General features: G+C 45.5%; 1 protein-coding gene across 5 annotated transcripts in view; it reads left to right on the plus strand.

Moving 5' to 3' along the window:
- The window catches only part of LOC118392602 (protein kinase C and casein kinase substrate in neurons protein 2-like), a 37,369-nt gene extending 13,879 nt beyond the window's left edge, over window positions 1-23,490 (plus strand). For 2 of the 5 annotated variants that reach the window (XM_052460654.1, XM_052460653.1), the window contains exons 2-12: window positions 3,802-3,892; window positions 4,080-4,236; window positions 4,516-4,751; window positions 8,224-8,379; window positions 8,689-8,864; window positions 9,244-9,364; window positions 13,128-13,172; window positions 16,386-16,510; window positions 18,756-18,914; window positions 20,316-20,506; window positions 20,805-23,490. In XM_052460654.1, the coding sequence (XP_052316614.1) occupies window positions 3,836-3,892; window positions 4,080-4,236; window positions 4,516-4,751; window positions 8,224-8,379; window positions 8,689-8,864; window positions 9,244-9,364; window positions 13,128-13,172; window positions 16,386-16,510; window positions 18,756-18,914; window positions 20,316-20,506; window positions 20,805-20,917 (1,536 nt within the window). In that variant the 5' untranslated portion in view covers window positions 3,802-3,835 and the 3' untranslated portion in view covers window positions 20,918-23,490. The remainder of the gene's footprint in view (window positions 1-3,801; window positions 3,893-4,079; window positions 4,237-4,515; window positions 4,752-8,223; window positions 8,380-8,688; window positions 8,865-9,243; window positions 9,365-13,127; window positions 13,173-16,385; window positions 16,511-18,755; window positions 18,915-20,315; window positions 20,507-20,804) is intronic. The other 3 variants (XM_052460656.1, XM_052460655.1, XM_052460657.1) reach the window with 3 other exon arrangements.
- Window positions 23,491-23,597: the final 107 nt, after the last annotated feature.

A 23,597-nucleotide genomic window follows, 5' to 3' on the forward strand; every position in this document is an offset into this window, starting at 1 on the left:
CTATATAGAGTTCTCTTCCGTTAGGAAGTCTGTTGTTGTAGCCACTAGCCAGCTCTTAGTTTCTGTTAGGTTAGTTAGCGGTATAGTAGCAGTATAGAAATGTAGGCTGTTTACTCAATGAAAGGATTTCCTCCATTTGTATGTTCCATGAAAGGTGTTGAATCGATACAATAATATGCTTTATAGAAGCCACTGAACAGGCACTGATCAGACATTGTGTGAATGGATCCACCAGGCCCACAAACGGTCCTCTGTTTATTTTTTATAAAGTTACAAACGGGATTAGCTCAGCTGGAGAATGTTGTGGTCCATTCCATGCCCTGCTGTGTTCCATAGTTGTCATGGCAGCGATTGGTGAGTGATGGACAGCAGCAGCTGAGAGAGGGCAGGAGGGAGAGCGAGCACAGGAAGATCTATGATTCCTCTGGTGGCCCTTTTTCTAATGTGTATTCAATTCAAACAACTTTTATTTCCTGGGAGGGAGTTTCATATGTGGTAATGAATGGCACATACAAGACACATAACAACATAACACAAATATGTAGGGTACAGTATAAAGGATTAGCAGCATTCTGCAATCCCTGTGTGTCTGCACACATCAAAACTTCACATTTAGGGAGTTTGATGGACTTGAATGGGAGAGATCAAAATGAGTTGCCTGCTTAGTCCATAATTACTGTCATCCGAGTACTTAATGAACATCATCTCTGGGTCAGCTCCAACAGTGCTCTGTGTACAGGGTGAATAAAACAGGCCAGATGACACAGCCTTGCGGTGATCCTGTACAGATGGTTCTGGAAGAGCTGCAGTGACCATTGAATCTGACCCTGCCTTTTTCTATTTGTCAGGAAGGAGAGGACCCAGAAAATCAAATGTGGAATGACATTTATGTTCTGGAACTTTTGAACCATTAAGTGAGGCTGGACTGTATCAGAGGCACTAGAGAAATGCACAAATACCATGTATGTATGTCTTGGGCTTCTCCAGGTGGTTGTGGGCACGGTGCAGTAGGGACAGAAAGAACTGCATCATCAACACCCCTGTGCCGCTTGTAAGCAAACTGGAGAGGGTCTGTATAACAGCATACCTCCTTTTGTAGAATCAGCCTTTCAAAGCTCTTCATCACTAGATGTTGAAGCTACAGGGCTGTAGTCATTGTTGCAGGAGAGGTTGCTCTTTTTAGTTACTGGGCATATGGTGGACGATTCCCATATTGCTGGGATGGAGTGTTCTGCCAGAGAGCGAGGAAAAGCTCACAGAAAACACCTGACAGTTGATATGGTAACCCTAGTAGGAGACCACTCATGTTGTCTGGCCCAGGGACTATGGTAACCCTTTAGTAGGAGACCACTCATGTTGTCTGGCCCAGGGACTATGGTAACCCTTTAGTAGGAGACCACTAATGTTGTCTGGCCCAGGGACTTATGGTAACCCTTTAGTAGGAGACCACTAATGTTGTCTGGCCCAGGGGCTTATGGTAACCCTTTAGTAGGAGACCACTAATGTTGTCTGGCCCAGGGACTTATGGTAACCCTTTAGTAGGAGACCACTCATGTTGTCTGGCCCAGGGACTATGGTAACCCTTTAGTAGGAGACCACTAATGTTATCTGGCCCAGGGACTATGGTAACCCTTTAGTAGGAGACCACTAATGTTGTCTGGCCCAGGGACTTATGGTAACCCTTTAGTAGGAGACCACTAATGTTGTCTGGCCCAGGGACTTATGGTAACCCTTTAGTAGGAGACCACTAATGTTGTCTGGCCCAGGGGCTTATGGTAACCCTTTAGTAGGAGACCACTAATGTTGTCTGGCCCAGGGACTTATGGTAACCCTTTAGTAGGAGACCACTAATGTTGTCTGGCCCAGGGACTTATGGTAACCCTTTAGTAGGAGACCACTAATGTTGTCTGGCCCAGGGACTTATGGTAACCCTTTAGTAGGAGACCACTAATGTTGTCTGGCCCAGGGACTTATGGTAACCCTTTAGTAGGAGACCACTCATGTTGTCTGGCCCAGGGACTATGGTAACCCTTTAGTAGGAGACCACTAATGTTGTCTGGCCCAGGGACTATGGTAACCCTTTAGTAGGAGACCACTAATGTTGTCTGGCCCAGGGACTTATGGTAACCCTTTAGTAGGAGACCACTAATGTTGTCTGGCCCAGGGACTATGGTAACCCTTTAGTAGGAGACCACTAATGTTGTCTGGCCCAGGGACTATGGTAACCCTTTAGTAGGAGACAACTAATGTTGTCTGGCCCAGGGACTATGGTAACCCTTTAGTAGGAGACCACTAATGTTGTCTGGCCCAGGGACTTATGGTAACCCTTTAGTAGGAGACCACTAATGTTGTCTGGCCCAGGGACTTATGGTAACCCTTTAGTAGGGGACCACTAATGTTGTCTGGCCCAGGGACTTATGGTAACCCTTTAGTAGGAGACCACTAATGTTGTCTGGCCCAGGGACTTATGTTAACCCTTTAGTAGGAGACCACTAATGTTGTCCGACAGCACTTGAATATGAGCAGCATTGAAATCAGGTGTGTGTGTGTGTGTGTGTGTGTGTGTGTGTGTGTGTGTGTGTGTGTGTGTGTGTGTGTGTGTGTGTGTGTGGAAAGCACAACAGGGAGCATGTGTTGGTCAAGTGTTGTGAAAGCCACTCTTGTCTGTGGCCCTCCCTCCATCCACAACAACCCTCTCTCTGTCCTCCAGCCCTAGCTGTGGTTTGGAGAACATGGGCCACTGACCGCCAGGAAACACACACTATCTTACACACAATCATGAAGAGATGGCGAGAGGATGAAGGGCCTACTTGGAAGCTGAAGATAGACCAGAGGATGGAGAGAGAAATCAGACAGAGGGGGGTAGAGCAAGAGAGGAGGATGGAGAGGAACAGAGGTCTTTCTGTCAGTGGAGTTCCGCTCCCTTGTCACTCAGCAAACGGAAGCTCCCCACAGTGTGTGCTAAAACGACAGATAAGTCACACACACACACTAGGCCCTCTGTGCCACTCTGCACAGAGCTGTGTGTTGTTGTTTTTCAGGCTGTAAGGTTTTTGAAATGGGTGAACACACTCACCTACTGTTTAGATTCACACCAGATTACAGATTGCACACACTCCTATCTGTCTCGCTCCGTTGCCCCTCTTGTTAATTCTTTCTCTCTCGGATCACATCTTTGGCCGTGGCCCCAGCTCAGCATTTCTCAGGAGTGCCACAGTGACGGCGTGATAATTACGTTGCCTGGGTGTTGTTTGGAGCCTTTTATGATAACGGGCTTTTAATAGTTGTCTGAGAAAACACAGCAACAGAATGATGCTCTGCTCCCAGCTGCCACTTTGTCATATGGTTGTAGTGAAACTAAAGTGTGTGTGTGTGTGACGGACTGATTTTAAAGTCAACCTGTGAAATCTCTTTCTGTCTTCGGGTTTCCTCTCTCACTGTCATAACCTTCATTTACAGGCTTCGTTTCCTACTCATGGAGAGAAATGAGTAGGCTAGTTGTCTGTCTCTTGTGTGTGTTCGTTCATATGCTACGTAGGCTAGTAGCCCCACTAGGCCATGCTGAAGCCAGGGGGTCAGAGTAATAAGTCTGCCCCACACAGGGCTCTCTACACGTGGTAGAACACCAGACGCTGTCAGCACATCCCAGTGCCCTTGGAAAGAAGGGACAGACAGACAGACAGAAAGACAGGACCTAAGAAAAGACCCAGCTAGGATAGAAAGTAAAACTTTTATTTAATGCAATAAAAATAGCACCGCCAGTCTGCTGTGTGTTATGGTGTTGTTGACTGTGTGTTTCAGCCCCTGAGGACTGTGGGTACCGAGGGCAGCAGCCATGTCCGGCTCCTACGATGACTCCATGGTCGACGTCTCCAGTGACAGCTTCTGGGAGGTGAGACGGTAGACAACATGCAGTATAACACATACAATTAACAAACATACGTCATTATATGATATGCACGTAGCTACACACTCAGCTCTCACCCTGCCACACACACACACACACCCTCTCACCTGCCCCCCCCCCCATAACTCCAAGTATCTCGCCCTCTCTCTCTCCCTTCCTCTCTCTTTCCCAGGTGGGGAACTACAAGCGGGCAGTGAGGCGGGTGGACGATGGCAGTCGCCTGTGTAACGACCTGATGAACTGTCTCCATGAGCGGGCACGCATCGAGAAGTCCTACGCACAGCAGCTCACAGAGTGGTCCAAACGCTGGAGACAGCTTATAGAGAAGGGTAGGCACACACACACACTTCAGTGGTCCAAACGCTGGAGACAGCTTATAGAGAAGGGTAGGCACACACACACACACACTTCAGTGGTCCAAACGCTGGAGACAGCTTATAGAGAAGGGTAGGCACACACACACACACTTCAGTGGTCCAAGCACTGGAGACAGGTGTGTGTGTTCCACTCCTTCACCCCTCTGTTCCCGTCACCCCTCTGGACTCTCAGTTCTGCACTCTCCATCACCGTAAGCATGTGTGTTATTATCTAATCATGTGCATCCCCAGGCCCTCAGTACGGGACCCTGGAGCGGGCGTGGGGTGCCCTGTGCACGGAGGCGGAGAAGGTGAGCGAGCTCCACATGGAGGTGAAGGCGGTGCTGATGGGGGAGGACTTTGAGAAGCTCAAGGTGTGGCAGAGGGACTACTACCACAAACAGATGATCGGAGGCTTCAAGGAGACCAAGGAGGCTGACGACGGCTTCCGCAAGGCCCAGAAACCCTGGGCCAAGAAACTGAAAGAGGTTGGGGAGTCGTGTACACACAGACAATACACACACAGACAATACACACATACACGCAGACAATACACGCACACGCGTGCAGACAATACACGCACACGCGTGCAGACAATACACGCACACGCGTGCAGACAATACACGCACACGCGTGCAGACAATACACGCACACGCGTGCAGACAATACACGCACACGCGTGCAGACAATACACGCACACGCGTGCAGACAATACACGCACACGCGTGCAGACAATACACACACACACACACCCACGCAGACAATACACACACACACGCAGACAATACACACACACACGCAGACAATACACACACACACGCAGACAATACACACACACACGCAGACAATACACACACACACGCGTGCAGACAATACACACGCACACGCGTGCAGACAATACGCACGTACGCACACGCGTGCAGACAATACGCACACACGCGCAGACAATACACACACACACACACCCACGCAGACAATACACACGCATGCAGACAATACACACGCATGCAGACAATACACACGCATGCAGACAATACACACGCATGCAGACAATGCACACACATGCAGACAATGCAGACAATACACACACACACACACACGTGCAGACAATACACACACACACACGTGCAGACAATACACACACACACGTGCAGACAATACACACACACACGCAGACAATACACACACGTGCAGACAATACACACACACGTGCAGACAATACACACACACGCGCAGACAATACACACACACACGCAGACAATACACACACACACACACGCAGACAATATGCAGACAATACACACACACACACACACACACGTGCAGACAATACACACACACATGCAGGCAATACACACACACACACACACATGCAGACAATACACTCAGCATGCAGAGAGAATATATATATATATATATATATATATATATGCACGCAGACAATACACGCACGCACGCACGCAGACAATACACGCACGCACGCACGCAGACAATACACGCACGAACGCAGACAATACATACACGAGCAGGCAATACGCGCGTGTATTGTCTGTTCGCATGTGTATTGCCTGCTTGTGCATGTACACACACACACACACACACCAGCTTTACCCTGCATTTATCAGTCCGTTGATTTCTGCAATAACCACCACAATTATTCCCATCACCCCTCAGTTCACTTGGACACATATCACTGACTCACTGCTTTCACTGTTTGCAGCTCCTTCTCTCCTGTAGTAGCTGCTATGCTGTACAACAAACAGGCCATTAGTGCTATTTATACAATGGTGGGTGTAATCCTGAATGCTGATTCGTTTAAACCACATTCCAGCCGGTGTCTTTCTAAGCAATAAGGCCAGAGGAGGTGTGGTATATGACCAATATACCACGGCTAAGGGCTGTTCTTATACACAACGCAACGCAGAGTACCTGGACACACCCAGTTTATAATCCACAAGTTACCACCGGCTAAATCTATGATGTTAGAATGCCTGTTTACTATTTTCCATCTGACTGCGCAATCCACTGTCTCATCAGCCCAGCCTGGCAGTTCATCAACTAGATCTCCACTTTAAAAAGCATCTAGACATTATCTCACATTTTCTTTGAGACTAACATTTTATTTTCTATATATACTGGCTATTTCATTAGTGTTGGCCATTCATAGGAAGCAGTGGCGTGTAACTTTACACTGGCCACACAGGCAGCTGCTACGAAAGGGAAGGCCATTGTGTGTCGAACCGGCTCTCAGTTTCTCTGTGGCGCCTTGATTGGTTATGGTGTGGGAAATACACTGGGCTGCTCTGCTGTGCTTTTGGCTAGTAGTAGTGCAGATGAACACATACTCCTACTTGCACAAACCAACACACACACACACACACACACTAAAATGATGTCTGATGTCACTCCTCTGACCTGGGAGTTCTGGAACAGTCTGCAGTTTGTAGTGTATCAGTTTCACAATCTGAGTCTTCCTGGCTGGCTGGCTGGCGGGCGGGCTAACTGTCTTGTCTTAAAAGAAGCGGGTGGAATGTCCTTGTCTACCGCGTGTGCGCACACACACACGTTTCAATCTCGTCATACACACACACACACAATAACACTGATAGAACACATTCCATATTTAAAATCTCACACTCCAACTTGCTCTATCTTTCTCACACACATACACACACACAGACACAGACAGCTTCCGTTCTATGATATAATCAGAGCCAATGGCAGACAGGCTGTTCCCTCTGTTCTTTGGCTATGTGGCCTTTATCAGAGATCCCATTATAAGTGGGAGAAGAACATTGCTGGCACTCTGGTCCTGTCCCAAACAACAGGAACTAATGGCCTTGTCCACTTCTCTCATTCCCCACTTCTCTCATTCCCTCTTTCCATTTGATGTAGATTGAATCAAACCCCAGCTGTTAGGTGGACGGGTTTTGCCAATCGCCAGAGTCTGAATTGGGTGCTTAGTCTTTAAGACTTTCATTATCATATTATTTTGTTACCTTGACTTAATCATTCTCTTGCCTTTCAAAGACCCCCGCCACCATTCCTCTCACCTTTTATTCTTTTGAAAAAGCATTGTTCCTTAGCAGTGTCAGCCCAGCCAATAAGCAAGATTATTCCCGCCCCATGGCAAAATGTGTAGAATGGCAACGAATCCCTTTGAAAACTGTCTCGATATGAGTCAGAAACAGTTATTCTAGAATTTAAAAAGTGTAGATATGATAATAGTCTAATCTAAAACACATTTGGAAGATCCGTAGGCCACAACGGGTAAATGAAGGTTGGGTTTTGATTTGACGATGTCCGTTTGGCCACTAACATGGGGTGAACAGCTGCAGTGACAGCATACAGTGAGACACACCTGCCCAGCGGCTCCGATTTTGTTTACATGAGACAACACGTCGCATATCTCTTTTACTTGACAAATACTTAACCAAACACCTTAGATGTAAAATTGCGCAACTAAGACATCCTCTGCAAAAACGTCAAAATTAATGACAGATTTCTTAAGTTGTCTTAGATTGATTCTGGGTGTTTTAAGGAAGTGAAATAGGCTTCCGTGTCTACAGTGTCTCATGGGGGACAAACATTAACCAATTGCAGAATGAGTCAGGAAACATGCCTCCAAGACTGAAATCTTGTTTTACTAATGAGCAACAGAAAAACACGAGCCAATTGGCGTGTTCAGTGGCTCTTTTAAAACTGCACATTTCTCTCCGCAGCCAAGAGGTGGGCCACTAAATGTTTTGCCTGCGAGGTGGGGGGTCTCCCAGGCAAATCTTGCTTATGGTCCCCAAAAGGCTAGAGCTGGTCTTGTTCCTAAGCTTGTGTCTGCCACTGTAAGGGTGGAATCCTATTGAATAGTCACTTAGCTACTGTGCCATGCTAACTTGGTTATCCATTGGCTACATAAGCATGATGTTAACCGCTGTACCTTACCTTCTCTGTGCCATATGGCAGATGGAGACGATGAAGAAGGCGTACCACGGGGCCTGTAAGGAAGAGAAGCTGGCCACCAGCCGGGAGAACAACAGCAAGCTGGAGAACAACAGCAACCCTGAGGCCCAGAAGAAACTGCAGGACAAGGTGGAGAAGTGCCAGCAGGAGATGGAGAAGGTAGGGATGGTTGGGTTATACTGGTGTTAAATAATATCTGTGTGGACACGTGTTTTAAGTCTATGTTGTGTGTCATGGCTGGAATGTGACTCTGTGACCATTTGAGTATCCTGACAATATGGAGCAAATGTTTCAGCTCCGTGTGTCTGTGTGTGTGCTTACCTGTGTGTATGTCTCCTTACCTTTGTGTGTGCTTACCTGTGTGTGCTTACCTGTGTGTATGTCTCCTTACCTGTGTGTGTGCTTACCTGTGTGCATGTCTACTTACGTGTGTGTGTGTGCTTCCCTGTATGATCCTCTGGGTCCCAGACTAAGGAGCGCTATGAGAAGTCTCTGGAGGAGCTGGACAAGGTGACTCCCCAGTACATGGAGAACATGGAGCAGGTGTTTGAACAATGGCAGCAGTTTGAGGACAAACGCATCACCTTCTTCAAAGAACTTCTGCTGGAAGTCAAGCATCACCTCGACCTCTCCACTAATCACAAGTAAGACACCTCCGCCTCTCCACCAATCACAAGTAGGCTATGATACCTCTCCACCAATCACAAGTAGGCTGTGACACCTCCACAAATAACGAGGAAGACCCCTCCACCTCTCCATATCAATTCCAAATGGACCCCTAGCCTCTGCATCCTAACCTTCATAGCTTTATTTGCCTTCTGATTGGCTGCTATTCAATCCTCTTGTATCTACAGGAGTGGTTAGGGCGTAGGGGATATGGGTCCATTTGGATTTCTACAACCCAGATCTACCTAGAGGGGGGGGATTTGTGATTGGACATGGTTCACCATCCATCATTAGGGAAATGCTGATGTACCCTCTTGCTCCCTTGCTCTCCTGTCTTCCTCTTCTCTCCCTCTCTAGATTTCAGACAGTCTACCACACGTTGGAGGACACTATCTCTGCTGCTGACGCTGTGGAGGACCTCAAGTGGTTCCGCTCCAACCACGGTCCTGGCATGCCCATGAACTGGCCCCAGTTTGAGGTACGGGATGAGTGAGAAGGATGGGAGAGGAATGGGGGGGAGAGAGAGAGAGAGAGAGAGAGAGAGAGAGAGAGAGGTTTAGCTCCAATAAACTGGCCCCGGTTTGAGTTACGGGGAGAGGGGTGATGATGGGAGAGAGAGAGTGGGGTTTAGCTCCAATGAGCTGGCCCCAGTTTGAGGTATGGGGAGAGGGGAGATGAGGGAGAAGAATGGGAGAGAGAGAGTGTGGTTCAGCTCCAATGAACTGACCCCGGTTTGAGGTACACGTATTGGGAGAGTATTGAGGACATGGGAGAGAGAGATTTGCTCAGTGTCAGTGAACAGTTCTGAGTTTGAGGTACATGGTGAGGCAGAGAAGTTATTACATTGGTATTAATAACTCAACAAGATTTATGGCTCTGTGGAAAGATTCCATTGGAACAACTCTTCCCACTCCGCCGTTTCTCCCTCTAGGTCAGGGGTGTCTAAGACATTTTGCTTCGGGGGCTGCACATTCTGTCTTCGAGGTCCTAAGGGTCGTGCTGAATATGCTATTTCCATGTCGTCAGAATTTTCCAAAAATAGTCCCTAATTAGATCTGTTGCGGTGACCGTATTTCCGCCACAACAGCAGTCACAAGTCATGAAGGCAGTCAAATTCCATGTGATCGTTTAATCACGGTAATAAAGATCTCCAAGCTCTGATGCTGCTGATGGTCATTAGTAGCCTACCAAACTTGCTAGCTGCCTGGTAATCAGCACTCTATTGTCCCTCTAATCACTCTGACATCAATGCAAATGTAATAACAAATCGAATCAAACACTTAATGAGAGCTCATGTTGCGCAACATTTCAATAGGCGATGCAATTGTGAGAAAACAGTGATGACCTCTACTAAAAAGAGGAGACGTACCTTTCTATAGGCTAGGCCTGCTATATTTATTTTTTTAACTTTCCTAATATTAAGCACATTGCTTATATTTACAACAGGAGCATAGCTTACCTGACAGGCAGGAAAATAAACCACGGGGAAAGTGTCCTCCATGCACTATTTAAGTCCATAGATGACATGTATTTGTTTCCGCTGCCCCTGTTTCGATCAAAACACATTTCACACATATGTTATTTAGTATATGTGAAGACTAGATTAAATCAAGAATAGTCTGATGGGTGACAATATTAGCTCGTGAATTATATATTATCACTTGTGAATGATGCCCAGCATAAGAAACAATGCCTTTTTTGTGACTTTTTCGAATCATAGCCACACACCTCATGTAGCCTAACCCATAGGCCGATATGTTTTAATAAGGTTTGTATCACAACTAAAGTGGCCAAATAACTTCTTTAAAATGTAGCACATTAATCAGCTTTACAAAGAGTGTAGAGCCTAAATGGCATTCATAAGCAGTGAGTGAGTTTCAAGTTTTGTAAAGATAATTTTCACCATAAAAATGCACCTTTATAATAAAGCATTACATGCGTAATTGCATTTGCTGTCACTTTTGATAATGGTGTTTTCCCGCTAATGGAACATTTGGGTTTATTGCTTACTACCATGTGCACATTTTTTTGCGCTTATAATGTGAAAAAATAACTAATAGTTTATCAATGTTTTAAGCTAAACGTTCTGGTCTGTTGTGTCAATCACATTGTGTAATAAAATAAATTATTTTTAATGCTAGTAGTTGTATTAATTTGGGATCTAGCGCATCCCACAACTGTCCCAGACTATGTTTGGAATATTTATTTCTCACACAGAATAGAATAGGTCCAAATGTGTACTATGGGGGATAGTAGATTGACATAGGCTAGTGCTTTTGCTGTTCGTTAGGCCTACTCATCTTGTTGGCTGACAAAGTAAATGTGGACAGTTCCAATGTCTTCAATATGCACTTCGGAATTGGATAAGGATGCACACTGTTGCGTCCCCCATGTGTCTTTCTTCACTTGTAGCCTCTGACCGATGACGTGATTCAGCACTCCGGGAGAAGGGCGCAACGCAAAAGGCATGGATTTTTTGGGGGATGCCGCCAGGACATTCTATGGATTATCAAGTGCTTGTCAAATTGTGAATGAGTGGCTGATGTAGTGTGTACAGCCTGCGCTAAAAACAAAGCAGCACTCATGCCTTTCGAGCGACTTATTTTCAAATCCTCATTAGTCGCGTCATGCGACCTTACAATGTATTTAAAAATCAAAACGTATAGACCAACGTTTGTAGAACAACTAAAGTTACATTAATAATAACTCTAAATTAAGCATATAGGAATACCTGTTTCTTTGTTAATCACTCAACACAGAATAGCCACACGTGTGCACTCTCATCGCTTGGAGAAAATATGCTTCCTATTTTATTCAGCTTTGTTCAATTGTATTCTTCACACTATTAAATAATGCCATGGAATTCTAAGCAAATCTTGTCTGCTAAATGAACTAGTGTAGCCATCAGCCATTTGGCATAGCCAGATCAGGACCTACCATACGGACAACTCAGAATATGCTATTCTGTTAAACATTTTCTTCATATCATGCTTCTTTAGACCTGTCTAAAATAAATAATGGTTTAATTGCGATGGTGTAGGGCTATATTACATGGGTTTATTAGACTTTTTAAAATGTATATGTTCTGAAGGTCTGCATCAGTGGCTTGGAGGCTGTGTGTGGAAGCCCGGAGATGCTAAACGTGTTTATGTTAATTAACAGTCAATTACCGTGAGACTGATAGTTATTAGCTTGACAATCACCGGCTGATGAAATGTCATGACAGCCGCATCTACCCGTTGTTATTTGATTTATTATTTATGCTCCCTGAATGTCTAGTGATTATTAGTGAGCTGGAAGGTCAAGAAACTATAAATATAGATCCATTATATTTTCTACACTGTTTCAATTTGGATTTAGTCTGGATTTTGTCATTTTAAGGTGCATTGAGTTCGTCAAGGCATTCGTCGAGTTGTACTTAAAGCTATAGTAAGGACATACTGTTTTATTTTATTTTACCTTTATTTAACCAGGCAAGTCAGTTAAGAACACATTCTTATTTTCAATGACGGCCTGGGAACAGTGGGTTAACTGCCTGTTCAGGGGCAGAACGACAGATTTGTACCTTGTCAGCTCGGGGGTTTGAACTTGCAACCTTCCGGTTACTAGTCCAACGCTCTAACCACTAGGCTACGCTGCCGCCCCTGTGCCACACAAAAGCCCATTGTGACAGTGTGCGATCTCCCCAGCATTTTTCTGTCATTTGATAGGACACACGCACACAGACAGACACCAATCCTGTCTGTCAGGTTGTACCGAATACTGACTTGTCTTCAATGTGCAGATCGTAACCAAGCTCTATCCAAGAGGAACTGATGGCGCTGTCACAACATAAGGGCATGGAGTTGGTGTCAAACCATGTTACAAAACAGAAGATAGAAAAGCTAAATATGGAAATTAGTGCCCCCTGGTATGGATTGAGGAACACTGATTTTGCACCTGCTCTTATCCAGTTACTTTACATAGGTTCATTCAGTAATTAAAAACAAGCATTTGAGTGAGGTAGAATCTCTTCAGAAATCGATGTTCGTAGTGCTAGAAGAAGAGCGTTTAAAAAGACCATTACACAAACTCCACATCAACATAACACTAAATGAAGAGCAACATTTATCACAAGACACCTCTTCACGATCACAGACTAACTGATACTGTGCTTAGATGTTAAAGCATTGTTCTTTAAATGGCTGTTCTTTACTTGGAAATAATGTTCCGGTCTTGTCCAACCCCCCTCCATTTGACAGAATGTGGACTGGTCCCGCTCCTCTAGGTCCAGAAGGTCCATTGTAGTGAGTTCTGCCTGGGAAGGACTATTCTATCACCGTGGTTCCTGGGGGGAGGGTTATTTACCTCACTCACCTTCCTCTGTTTGCATTTTCTCTTTGTGTGTGTCTGTGTGTGTGTGTGTTCGGTTTATGTGCCCATTCTGGCCCTCCTAATGCTTCACGAGGAGCACCTGAAAACACACAAGGAAGTGCACACACACACACACACACACACACACACGTCTGTCTGATGAATGGCCTCGTCACCACGTCTGTCATGTATGTCCCGTGTGGGGATGTGCGTTACTACTCCTCCCCCTGCCTCATCCTATGGATGTTTTTATCTTCCTGGATGTCTGTATTCCAGAAGACTCCTTCTCTCATCTTTCCCTCATTCAGAGTTCCTCTCTTTAACCTTTCGCCCCGTGGTGACCTCTGACCTCGTGTCAGCCCTTGTGAACCCTGCAGGGGGTCACATGGTGCCTGCCAGGTCATGTGATGGCCCTCTGGGTTCAACAGTCAGGCTCTCAAACTGACCTTTGAACTTCGAGAACAACCCACTTGTTATATCTGTGGGAACAGTGACTTGGGAAAACGTAGAGTTATACGGGAAATGTAATCTCTAGAGCTGTAGTAAGTCTAGGGCCCTCCTGAACACCGCCCCTATGTAACCTCCATAGAGCTGTAGTAAGTCTAGGGCCCTCCTAAACACAGCCTCTATGTAACCTCTAGAGCTGTAATAAGTCTAGGGCCCTCCTAAACACAGCTCCTATGTAACCTCCATAGAACCTGTAATAAGTCTAGGACCCTCCTGAACACAGCCCCTTTGTAACCTCGAGCTGTAGTAAGTCTAGGGCCCTCCTGAACACCGCCCCTATGTAACCTCGAGCTGTAGTAAGTCTAGGGCCCTCCTGAACACCGCCCCTATGTAACCTCGAGCTGTAGTAAGTCTAGGGCTCTCCTGAACACCGCCCCTATGTAACCTCCATAGAGCTGTAGTAAGTCTAGGGCCCTCCTAAACACAGCTCCTATGTAACCTCCATAGAACCTGTAATAAGTCTAGGGCCCTCCTGAACACAGCCCCTATGTAACCTCTAGAACTGTAGTAAGTCTAGGACCCTCCTGAATGCAGCCCGTATATAACCTCTAGAACTGTAGTAAGTCTAGGACCCTCCTGAACACAGCCCCTATGTAACCTCCATAGAGCTGTAGTAAGTCTAGGGCCCTCCTGAACACAGCCCCTATGTAACCTCTAGAGCTGTAGTAAGTCTAGGGCCCTCCTGAACACAGCCCCTATGTAATCTCCATAGAACCTGTAATAAGTCTAGAGCCCTCCTGAACACAGCCCCTATGTAACCTCCATAGAGCTGTAGTAAGTCTAGGGCCCTCCTAAACACAGCTCCTATTTAACCTCCATAGAACCTGTAATAAGTCTAGGGCCCTCCTGAACACAGCCCCTATGTAACCTCTAGAACTGTAGTAAGTCTAGGACCCTCCTGAACACAGCCCCTATGTAACCTCCATAGAGCTGTAGTAAATCTAGGGCCCTCCTGAACACCGCCCCTATGTAACCTCGAGCTGTAGTAAGTCTAGGGCCCTCCTGAACACAGCCCCTATGTAACCTCTAGAGCTGTAGTAAGTCTAGGGCTCTCCTAAACACAGCCCCTATGTAACCTCTAGAGCTGTAGTAAGTCTAGGGCCCTCCTGAACACAGCCCCTATGTAACCTCTAGAGCTGTAGTAAGTCTAGGGCCCTCCTGAACACCGCCCCTATGTAACCTCTAGAGCTGTAGTAAGTCTAGGGCCCTCCTGAACACCGCCCCTATGTAACCTCCATAGAGCTGTAGTAAGTCTAGGGCCCTCCTGAACACCGCCCCTATGTAACCTCCATAGAGCTGTCGTAAGTCTAGGGCCCTCCTGAACACCGCCCCTATGTAACCTCTAGAACTGTAGTAAGTCTAGGACCCTCCTGAACACAGCCCCTATGTAACCTCCATAGAGCTGTAGTAAATCTAGGGCCCTCCTGAACACCGCCCCTATGTAACCTCGAGCTGTAGTAAGTCTAGGGCCCTCCTGAACACAGCCCCTATGTAACCTCTAGAGCTGTAGTAAGTCTAGGGCCCTCCTGAACACTGCCCCTATGTAACCTCCATAGAGCTGTAGTAAGTCTAGGGCCCTCCTGAACACCGCCCCTATGTAACCTCCATAGAGCTGTCGTAAGTCTAGGGCCCTCCTGAACACAGCCCCTATGTAACCTCCATAGAGCTGTAGTAAGTCTAGGGCCCTCCTGAACACAGCCCCTATGTAACCTCTAGAGCTGTAGTAAGTCTAGGGCCCTCCTGAACACCGCCCCTATGTAACCTCCATAGAGCTGTAGTAAGTCTAGGGCCCTCCTGAACACCGCCCCTATGTAACCTCCATAGAGCTGTCGTAAGTCTAGGGCCCTCCTGAACACAGCCCCTATGTAACCTCCATAGAGCTGTCGTAAGTCTAGGGCCCTCCTGAACACAGCCCCTATGTAACCTCTAGAACTGTAGTAAGTCTAGGACCTTCCTGAACACAGCCCCTGTCCTTCTGTGGCTAGAGACGCAGTATTGGACTATGTTAAAGTGTGTGTGTGTCTCTGTGGGCCTGAATTGGGACAATGTTCTCCTAACGTTGGGATGAGGTTCTGTTGGCGTTGGTTGGGATGATGTTTTGATTCAAGCCTGCTCCTTAGCTTCTGGTGGAGGTTCGTGATGGCTCAGTGCTATGTCTGTCTTTGGTGATGGATGTGTTTACCTTAACTATACACACACACACACACACACACACTGTTTCAGTACTCCACAGCCCTGGTCTTCAGTGTTTCGTCACAACCTGAGAAACGTTAGCCTAATGTTACCTAGTGATTGTGCTAGTTAGCGCATTGGAACTTTCAATGAGTGTGCACTTGGGTGTAAGTATGTGCATTATTTCAATGCTTGTCCTTTGTTTAGTATTGTTGCTAAGACGAGCAGTTTTAGTTACTAATGTTTGAACATTCATGCTGAATCTGTTTTGAGCTGAGCATGTGACTCATGTTCATCTGTGTCCGAGGGTGCATGACTAATCGTGTGTGTGTGCGTGCGTGCGTGTGCGTGCGTGTGTGCGTGCGTGTGTGTGTGTGTGTGTGTGTGTGTGTGTATGTGTGTGTGTGTGTGTGTGTGTGTGTGTGTGTGTGTGTGTGTGTGTGTGTGTGTGTGTGTGTGTGTGTCAGGACTGGTCCATAGATTTGAACCGTACACTGAGTCGTCGAGAGACTAAGAAGAAGCCCTCCGAGGGAATCACCCTGACGGGCATCAGCCAAATGGAAGAGCAGCAGGCAGCCAAGAGCAGCAGCAGGTAACCACACACACACACACTGTCAGGAAGTGGGAAGACATTTATCAAGTTGCAGTAGATAAACGTGTCGGAAGGCCAGTGAAAGAATGTAGCTTCCAATACTCTCTTACCACTGCTGCACACATTCCACACACTGCTTCCACATCTAAACATCATAGTTAATGTTCCTCCACACACAAGGCTCTCTTCACACATTCCACACCACTTTCACATGTAAACATCATAGCTACTGTTACCTCCACAACAAGGCTCTCTGCCGCTGATCGGGAACGCTGGTAAAGCATTCCGGAGAAAAGCCTTTGGAATGACGTCTTCCACCACTGAGTTGTTGCCATGGTCACGGTAAACATTCCTGTAACAAGCCCTGAGAAAACAGAAGTGCCCCACTGGCTGTAAAGGTTGCAGACTGGTTCATTTACGCCAAACATGACCCATGGTGTGTGTAGGGTGGGTACTGGGGGAGTGTGTGTGTGTAGGGTGGGTACTCGGGGAGTGTGTTAGTGGGCGCTGGAGGAGTGTGAGGGTAGTTAATGAGAGGAATGTGAGGCACGCAAGGCATTTGACCTTTTGGTATCCATCAGATGTGCATATTGCCAAACATGGGTCTGCATCGCCCTACCAGCATAAGAGACACGTATTGTATACACTACTGTACATCTGTGTCTACAGGGGTGAAGGTGAGTGTGTGTTGATCAAGATTAGTTGTACTTCCAGTGGAAATTAATTTTCACAGCTCACGAAAGCACAAGCAATAGACTGAACAAACAATGGCCATATAAGGAAAAGGGGGTCAGAGTGAAATTCTTGTCTGGACCGAGGTACAACTTCACTCCTTCCTTATCATGTTCACGCATTGAGAGTTGGTCCACATTTCTGCGCTATAGCAAAATCAGAGATAGAAACACTACAAGGGATAGTACATCTATCTGGTTATCCCCCTTAAAGGGATAGTACATCTATCTGGCTATCCCCCTTAAATTGATAGTTTACTGCTATATGGGCATTTTATAATTTGCTCACTTTAAAAGTTGTTTATGGGCAACTAATACTATTGAGTATTACGCTCTTTATATATCTCTCTGTCTCTCTCTGTCTCTGTCTATCTACAAAGAACACTTGTGCCTATCACTGAAAAGCAGGCTGATATCGGTGTGAGACCTAATATAACATTATTAAGGATGTGTGAATGTCTTCTCAGTCTTTTTTTATCTGACTTCTGTCAACCAAAGTTACATTGTTGCCACCGTTCAGTGTTTGTTTGGTGTTTCAACTCGTCTGAGAGAGATTTGGTTCTCAGAGAGCGTGGTGCCGTGACTGTCAATAAAGGTGTCCACAGTGCAGTGACGTTGTGATTGGACAGATGGCTACTACGTGCCATGGTCCAACTGCACTGTAAGCATACGATGTACATACAACACTACAGTAGGTTCCTGGTTGAAGTTGTCTCTAAGCACAGGTCTAGGATCAGCTGACCTTCCCCAAATCCTAACCTTAACCATTGGGGGGAAATACAAAGCTGACTGTAGATCAATGTCTAGGGTAACTTTATCATAATTCATTCTCACAACAGAATAGTGTGGAATTCCAAATCTACCCCCAGCCTCTAACCCAAGGTACTTCTCTAGATAATATATTTTTTTTTAAGATAGGTGTCACTAATATGGTAATGCTTTGACCTAGCCAATCAGAGGGGGAAGTGGAGCTATTACCATATTGCTTAAATCAATCTGACCCTATCAGATCTACCTGAAATGTCTAGGGAAATGGGCTATTATATGGGTGAAATTGGAATTCAGAATGAATTCCTGGTGAAGTGAAGAGTGTGACCGTTTTCTCAACCCCAGAGCGTATCCGCTGGGGAAAACACTGATAAAATGCTAGTAAAAGCATCACACATGTTGTGTGAATGGAAAACTGACCATTTCTTATTTGTTAACTGAACATGTTTATTTTGTGACTGTGCCCTAGTGTCACGATGGATGTCTAAAAACCATATGTACCCAGCCTTGCCTCGTCAGTGTCCTCAAACTGGTCATGTGTTTTTTCTCACATGGCTCATATGGTCTATTTGATTGGTTATGGTTGGAAGTGTCACTTGTGTACAAGTTGTGTGTCCATTATGTCTTAAACCCTCATATCCAAAGGTTTTCTGGATGTCTGGATTCAGGGTGTGTATGTGTACAAGTATGTGTTTTGGGGGGTGTGTGTGTGTCACATGCCTCTCTCCGTGTCTCCGTGTCGTCAGCCTGACTGTGCCCACTAGCACAGAGCCGGTGGGTTCGAACCCCTTCGAGGATGACGACGACGAGGATCTCCAGGGGACCGAGAAGGAACAGCCTGCTGTCGTCAACAACAACAACAGCAGCAGTCCTCTCAATGTCAAAAAAGTGGAGGAAGTGAAAACGTTGGTGAAAGAGAGACCTTCTTCCCCCTTTTCTTCTCCCTCTTCTTTTTTTTCTCCTCTCCCTCAGTCTTTGGGTGAATTTAGTATTTTAGTGTCACACACGTGTTTCTCAGGGTTGCACGTATTTGTTCCAGCCAAGCACGAGCACACAGGGCTTGTTGAGTAGTAGAACCAGGTGAGCGAGTGCTGGGCTAAGGCAAAAAATGTGCACCCCTGAGAAACACTTCAATAACACACTATTGAGGCACACCCTTTCTGTCCTCTCATCTTTATTTTTCCCTTCACTCTTTCCTGTTATTCTTCCTCTCTTTTCCATTACTTGTCTCTTTTATTCCTCTCCTCATCTATCCTTGTCCCCTTCCTCTCCTCCCTTTGCCTTCTCTCCCTCTGTCACCCCTCCTTTTTTCTCTCTCTCTCCCCTCCTTTCCCCTTTCTCCTTCCCTCTCCCTGGCTAGCGGCAGGCTGTGTTACGGTGCATGGGCTCTCAGTGAGCGATCACACCAAACCTACATTAGTCATCACTCCTAACAGTGCCAAGTCCAGAGCATTCTTTCTGTGTGTTTGTGTGTATTTTTCCTGTCGGTGTTTACTTTACAGTCAGATCTGTTGCAAGTTGGAACTTAAAAATACAATTTCTATAGAATTTAGAATTTTAAACAAAAGCCTGTCTACAACTTGGTGAGGAAACCTATATTGGGTCCCGTTTTACATTATGGCTGATATTGACTCAAGGCAGGACAGAGAAACTAGCACTCATAAAGTCAACGGTGTGTGTCTGTCTCTCTGGCGTAAAGCAGGAACTATGAGATGCCATAGGTGTCTGAGTGTACCAACTGCAAGAGTCTGACTGTAACCTGGCTTCAGAGAGCGTGTGTGCGTGAGGATGTGTGTGTGTGTGTTTTAAGGGTTTTCTGACTGGGGAAGAAGGGTGTTTGTTCATCTGAGTACTTTACATCTACCTCCATCTAGTGGTGGATGGGGTGAACTCCAACCATGCTTTTGCACTGTACTCGTGTCATTGTGTTGCCTTGCCTTACCTCAGCACTCTGTCTGTGTCCATTCCAAGTGGTGTCAAAGCAAACTCACAAATCCATTCGCCAAAAAAACCTCACAGCATTGGTTTCCTAAAAAGGCATGTTCCCCCATTGGCTGATATGAGAGAGGAAGGGAGAAACCTATAGTCTTTCAGTCTTTGTATCTGGGCGGATTCGGAGATGCATTTGCTGGGCCTTCTACATGTTGTGCTGTACTCTACATTGGTGTCTTTGTTTTTATGCCCAATTAACTCTTTTTGTTCCCGCTTCTCTCATCTGGCATGCTGGATTGTCCAATCGGTGTGTGAGCAGGGCAAGTAACATTTTCAAATTTCCCTTATGTTGATTGCTGCCTCTGTCTGTTCAGCGCCAGTAGTGTGGAGAAATCGCAAGAGTGGTCGGATGAGGAGACTGGGGTGAACCCGTTTTCCATTGAGGATGCCAACGGCGATGGGAACCCGTTTGAGGTGGAGCCGGCGTCCTCGGGGGTGTCTGTGGCCGTGCGTGCCCTCTACGACTACGAAGGACAGGAGCAGGATGAACTCAGCTTCAAAGCAGGTGTGTGTGTGTGTGTGAATTCACTAAAGACTATGTGAGTCCCCCTATTCTCTAGTCTGCTGTCCTGTATGACCACCGCTAAGTGAAAGGACTGGATGTCTCCACCAGTCTTATTTTACTTAACTGATCTGACAGGACATGGCATCTATGACAATTAAAACACAGAGAAACGTGAGTGAGGCTGAGTTGAGTCACAAATCCTTTTTGAAGCTGCTCAACAGAAAGACATGCTCATCTACCACCATCTTTCCACATAATCATCTGTCCATTCCTCCCTGTTTTCCTTTTTGTCCTGAAGGTGAGGAGTTCACCAAGATAGGAAACGAGGACGACCAGGGCTGGTGCAGAGGGCGCCTGAAAGACGGCGTGGTGGGCCTCTACCCCGCCAACTACGTAGAAGACATCCAATAATGACCGAGCGAGAGACAAGGAGGACAACGAGAGAGAGGATGGGGTGAAGAGGAAAAAGAAAGTGGAGGAGATGGGGCAGGAGGGTGGGCATGGTAGGCCTCGCATTCGCCCCTCTCACCCTCTCCCCCTATGTGTGTGAGTGTGTGAGTGTGTGAGTGTGTGAGTGTGTGAGTGTGTGAGTGTGTGAGTGTGTGAGTGTGTGAGTGTGTGTGAGTGTGTGTGAGTGTGTGTGAGTGTGTGTGAGTGTGTGAGTGTGTGAGTGTGTGAGTGTGTGTGTGAGTGTGTGAGTGTGTGAGTGAGTGAGTGTGTGAGTGTGTGAGTGTGTGAGTGAGTGAGTGTGTGAGTGAAAGGGGTGGCAGAAGGAAGGGGTTTGCCCATCGAAGAGGATGATGTTGTAGCTCTCTCTGTTGTATCTTCCTGGATCCCATGTCGTTAAGCACAGATCTTCCTACAACTACAGCCTGCCTTCATTGTCAGCCTTTATGATGGGACACCCAGTACAGAGTCTAAAGCCAGCTGCAAAAGCAAATGTTACTTAAAGCCATTACTGTTACAGAAGAAAATATATAAAAAGATATTTGAAACATGTTACCTTCCAATTGTAGCTTGAAGTTATGAAGACGTTGAAAGAATTAACCGATTTAAAAGATGTGAACAGACATGGGAGAGGATATACATGTGTCTCATTCACGAGGTCTAGCACATTTTAGATTTGATTTGAAACTGATTGGAGACCTAAAAGTAATCTCAGTTGAATCTTTTAATTCATTTTTGTCATAGACAATTGGTGATACATATTTTTAGTTCTATAGATCTGATTCTATTGTAACACCAATTTGTAGTCCAGGATCTGATTTGGTAGTCTTATGTTGAAATAAGGGGAATTCCTAATTGTATGTTATTTCTTGCTCTGTTTTGAGCGTCCTTCACCCCATCCTTTTGACAGTAATCAAGGTTTTATTTTTTTTCCACACGAAAGCCATTTGTCTGAAATATCAGAACCTACATCCCCGTTTTCTTATTTGACTTTTCAAATCTTTTGAGAAAAGGGCTTGGAATTCATGGCAGTGCCGGTTCAGAACAATTGTCTTTCTTATCTGATGCTTATAGTTCAGATTTGTCTTGTTATGCCTTTTTTTTGTATTTTAAATCTGATTTGTGTTTTGCTCAGCGAATAGTTGATGAATGAGAGAAACCGAGATGATGAATTCTATCCAGTTCTTCCACCGTCACCAACCAGCCTGGTCTCAGAGCATTTCATATTATTCTGTAAATGCTCTGATACCATGTTGCGCCAACCCACATTTTAACAATAAGTGACGCACTCAGAAGTTCTCCTGTAACCTTTACCCCTCAACTTTAATTGATTGTATATTCTTTAATTGTTTCATTGTATCGGCTCACCTATTGATTGTACACGTTTGCTGGTCATTCTAGTATCAGGGACATTCACCAGGGCACATAGGGCTCTGGCCAAACGTAGCACACTATGTAGGGCATAGGGTGCCATTTGTGACAGCCTCTATTCACTCAATTGACATTCTGTTCGTAGATTCTTACATGTTGTTTTGTTTTTCCACACTGAATGCTTGGCAATAAGGTGTGTCACTTGAAGCTAGGAGCTTTAGCTGTAGCTTGCTTGGCAATAAGGTGTGTCACTTGAAGCTAGGAGCTTTAGCTGTAGCTTGCACTGGATGTCCATTCAAAGCTTTGGGAGAATATACTTTTTTTGTGGCAGCAAAACAATGTTGCACGTTCAGCAATAAACACAGCTTTTACTGTTTTTCACAAACTAGAGGGTCCGATTTAATAAAAGTATGTTTGCATGTAAATAGCGAGGAACCTATGAACAAATTTAAGCAGTTATAGATTAGGGAGTTGTGATTTAAATTTCTATTTGGAAATCAAAGACTGTTAATTTATAAGATGCCTTAAGTGCTTTTGTTCTCTGTCAGATGAAATGCTGTGATTCGGAAACAAATCCATTTGTACAATAATTGAATGTTTTATGGCGAATGTCTCGTGAATTTGCTGTCTTGTTGCGTTTGTAAATATAATGTAGTATCTCCAGAGGGGCCAGAGCCTACTTATGATTAGTAATTGACAAATAGCTGTGAGATTATATTTCTCATTTTCTTTTAAAAGTTAATGATTGACAAACACACCGTTAACGCCACCACATGTGCATTACCAGTATTGGCAAACTCTGTTATTTAGGACCTATCCCAATTCCCATCTCGAGTATAGGTTTCTCCTATTGGGAGTTGACGTTATGGCTCTTACATTGTTGTGAGTACATTATTTAGCAAACACTGTTTACGCATGATGCTCCTGGAAATATCCCCTACATTTTATGCCTACAACCGCATATCAAAAGAAGGAAGATTGATTTGGTTTGATATTAGTTTTCTGTCAGTGTGAGAGGTTATGCTGTGCGTTTCAGGTCATGAGATGTATATCATTGGTTTCAGGTCATGCCATCAACAGAACACTGCAGCAGCTTTACTTGCACAACTCAGTTTGCCAATGTTATCACACAGAATACATTATAAATGAATTGAACAAAAAGAGAAGTTTTACTGTTGTCATTCCTTTTTTTTCAATTAAACATACAGTATCAAGGATAATAGAAATAAATTGATTTTTTCTACCCAGGCCTCCCATGTTACAATAATGCCCA

Source organism: Oncorhynchus keta, chromosome 13 (genome assembly GCF_023373465.1).
Source record: "Oncorhynchus keta strain PuntledgeMale-10-30-2019 chromosome 13, Oket_V2, whole genome shotgun sequence".
Classification (NCBI taxonomy): Eukaryota; Metazoa; Chordata; class Actinopteri; order Salmoniformes; family Salmonidae; genus Oncorhynchus; species Oncorhynchus keta.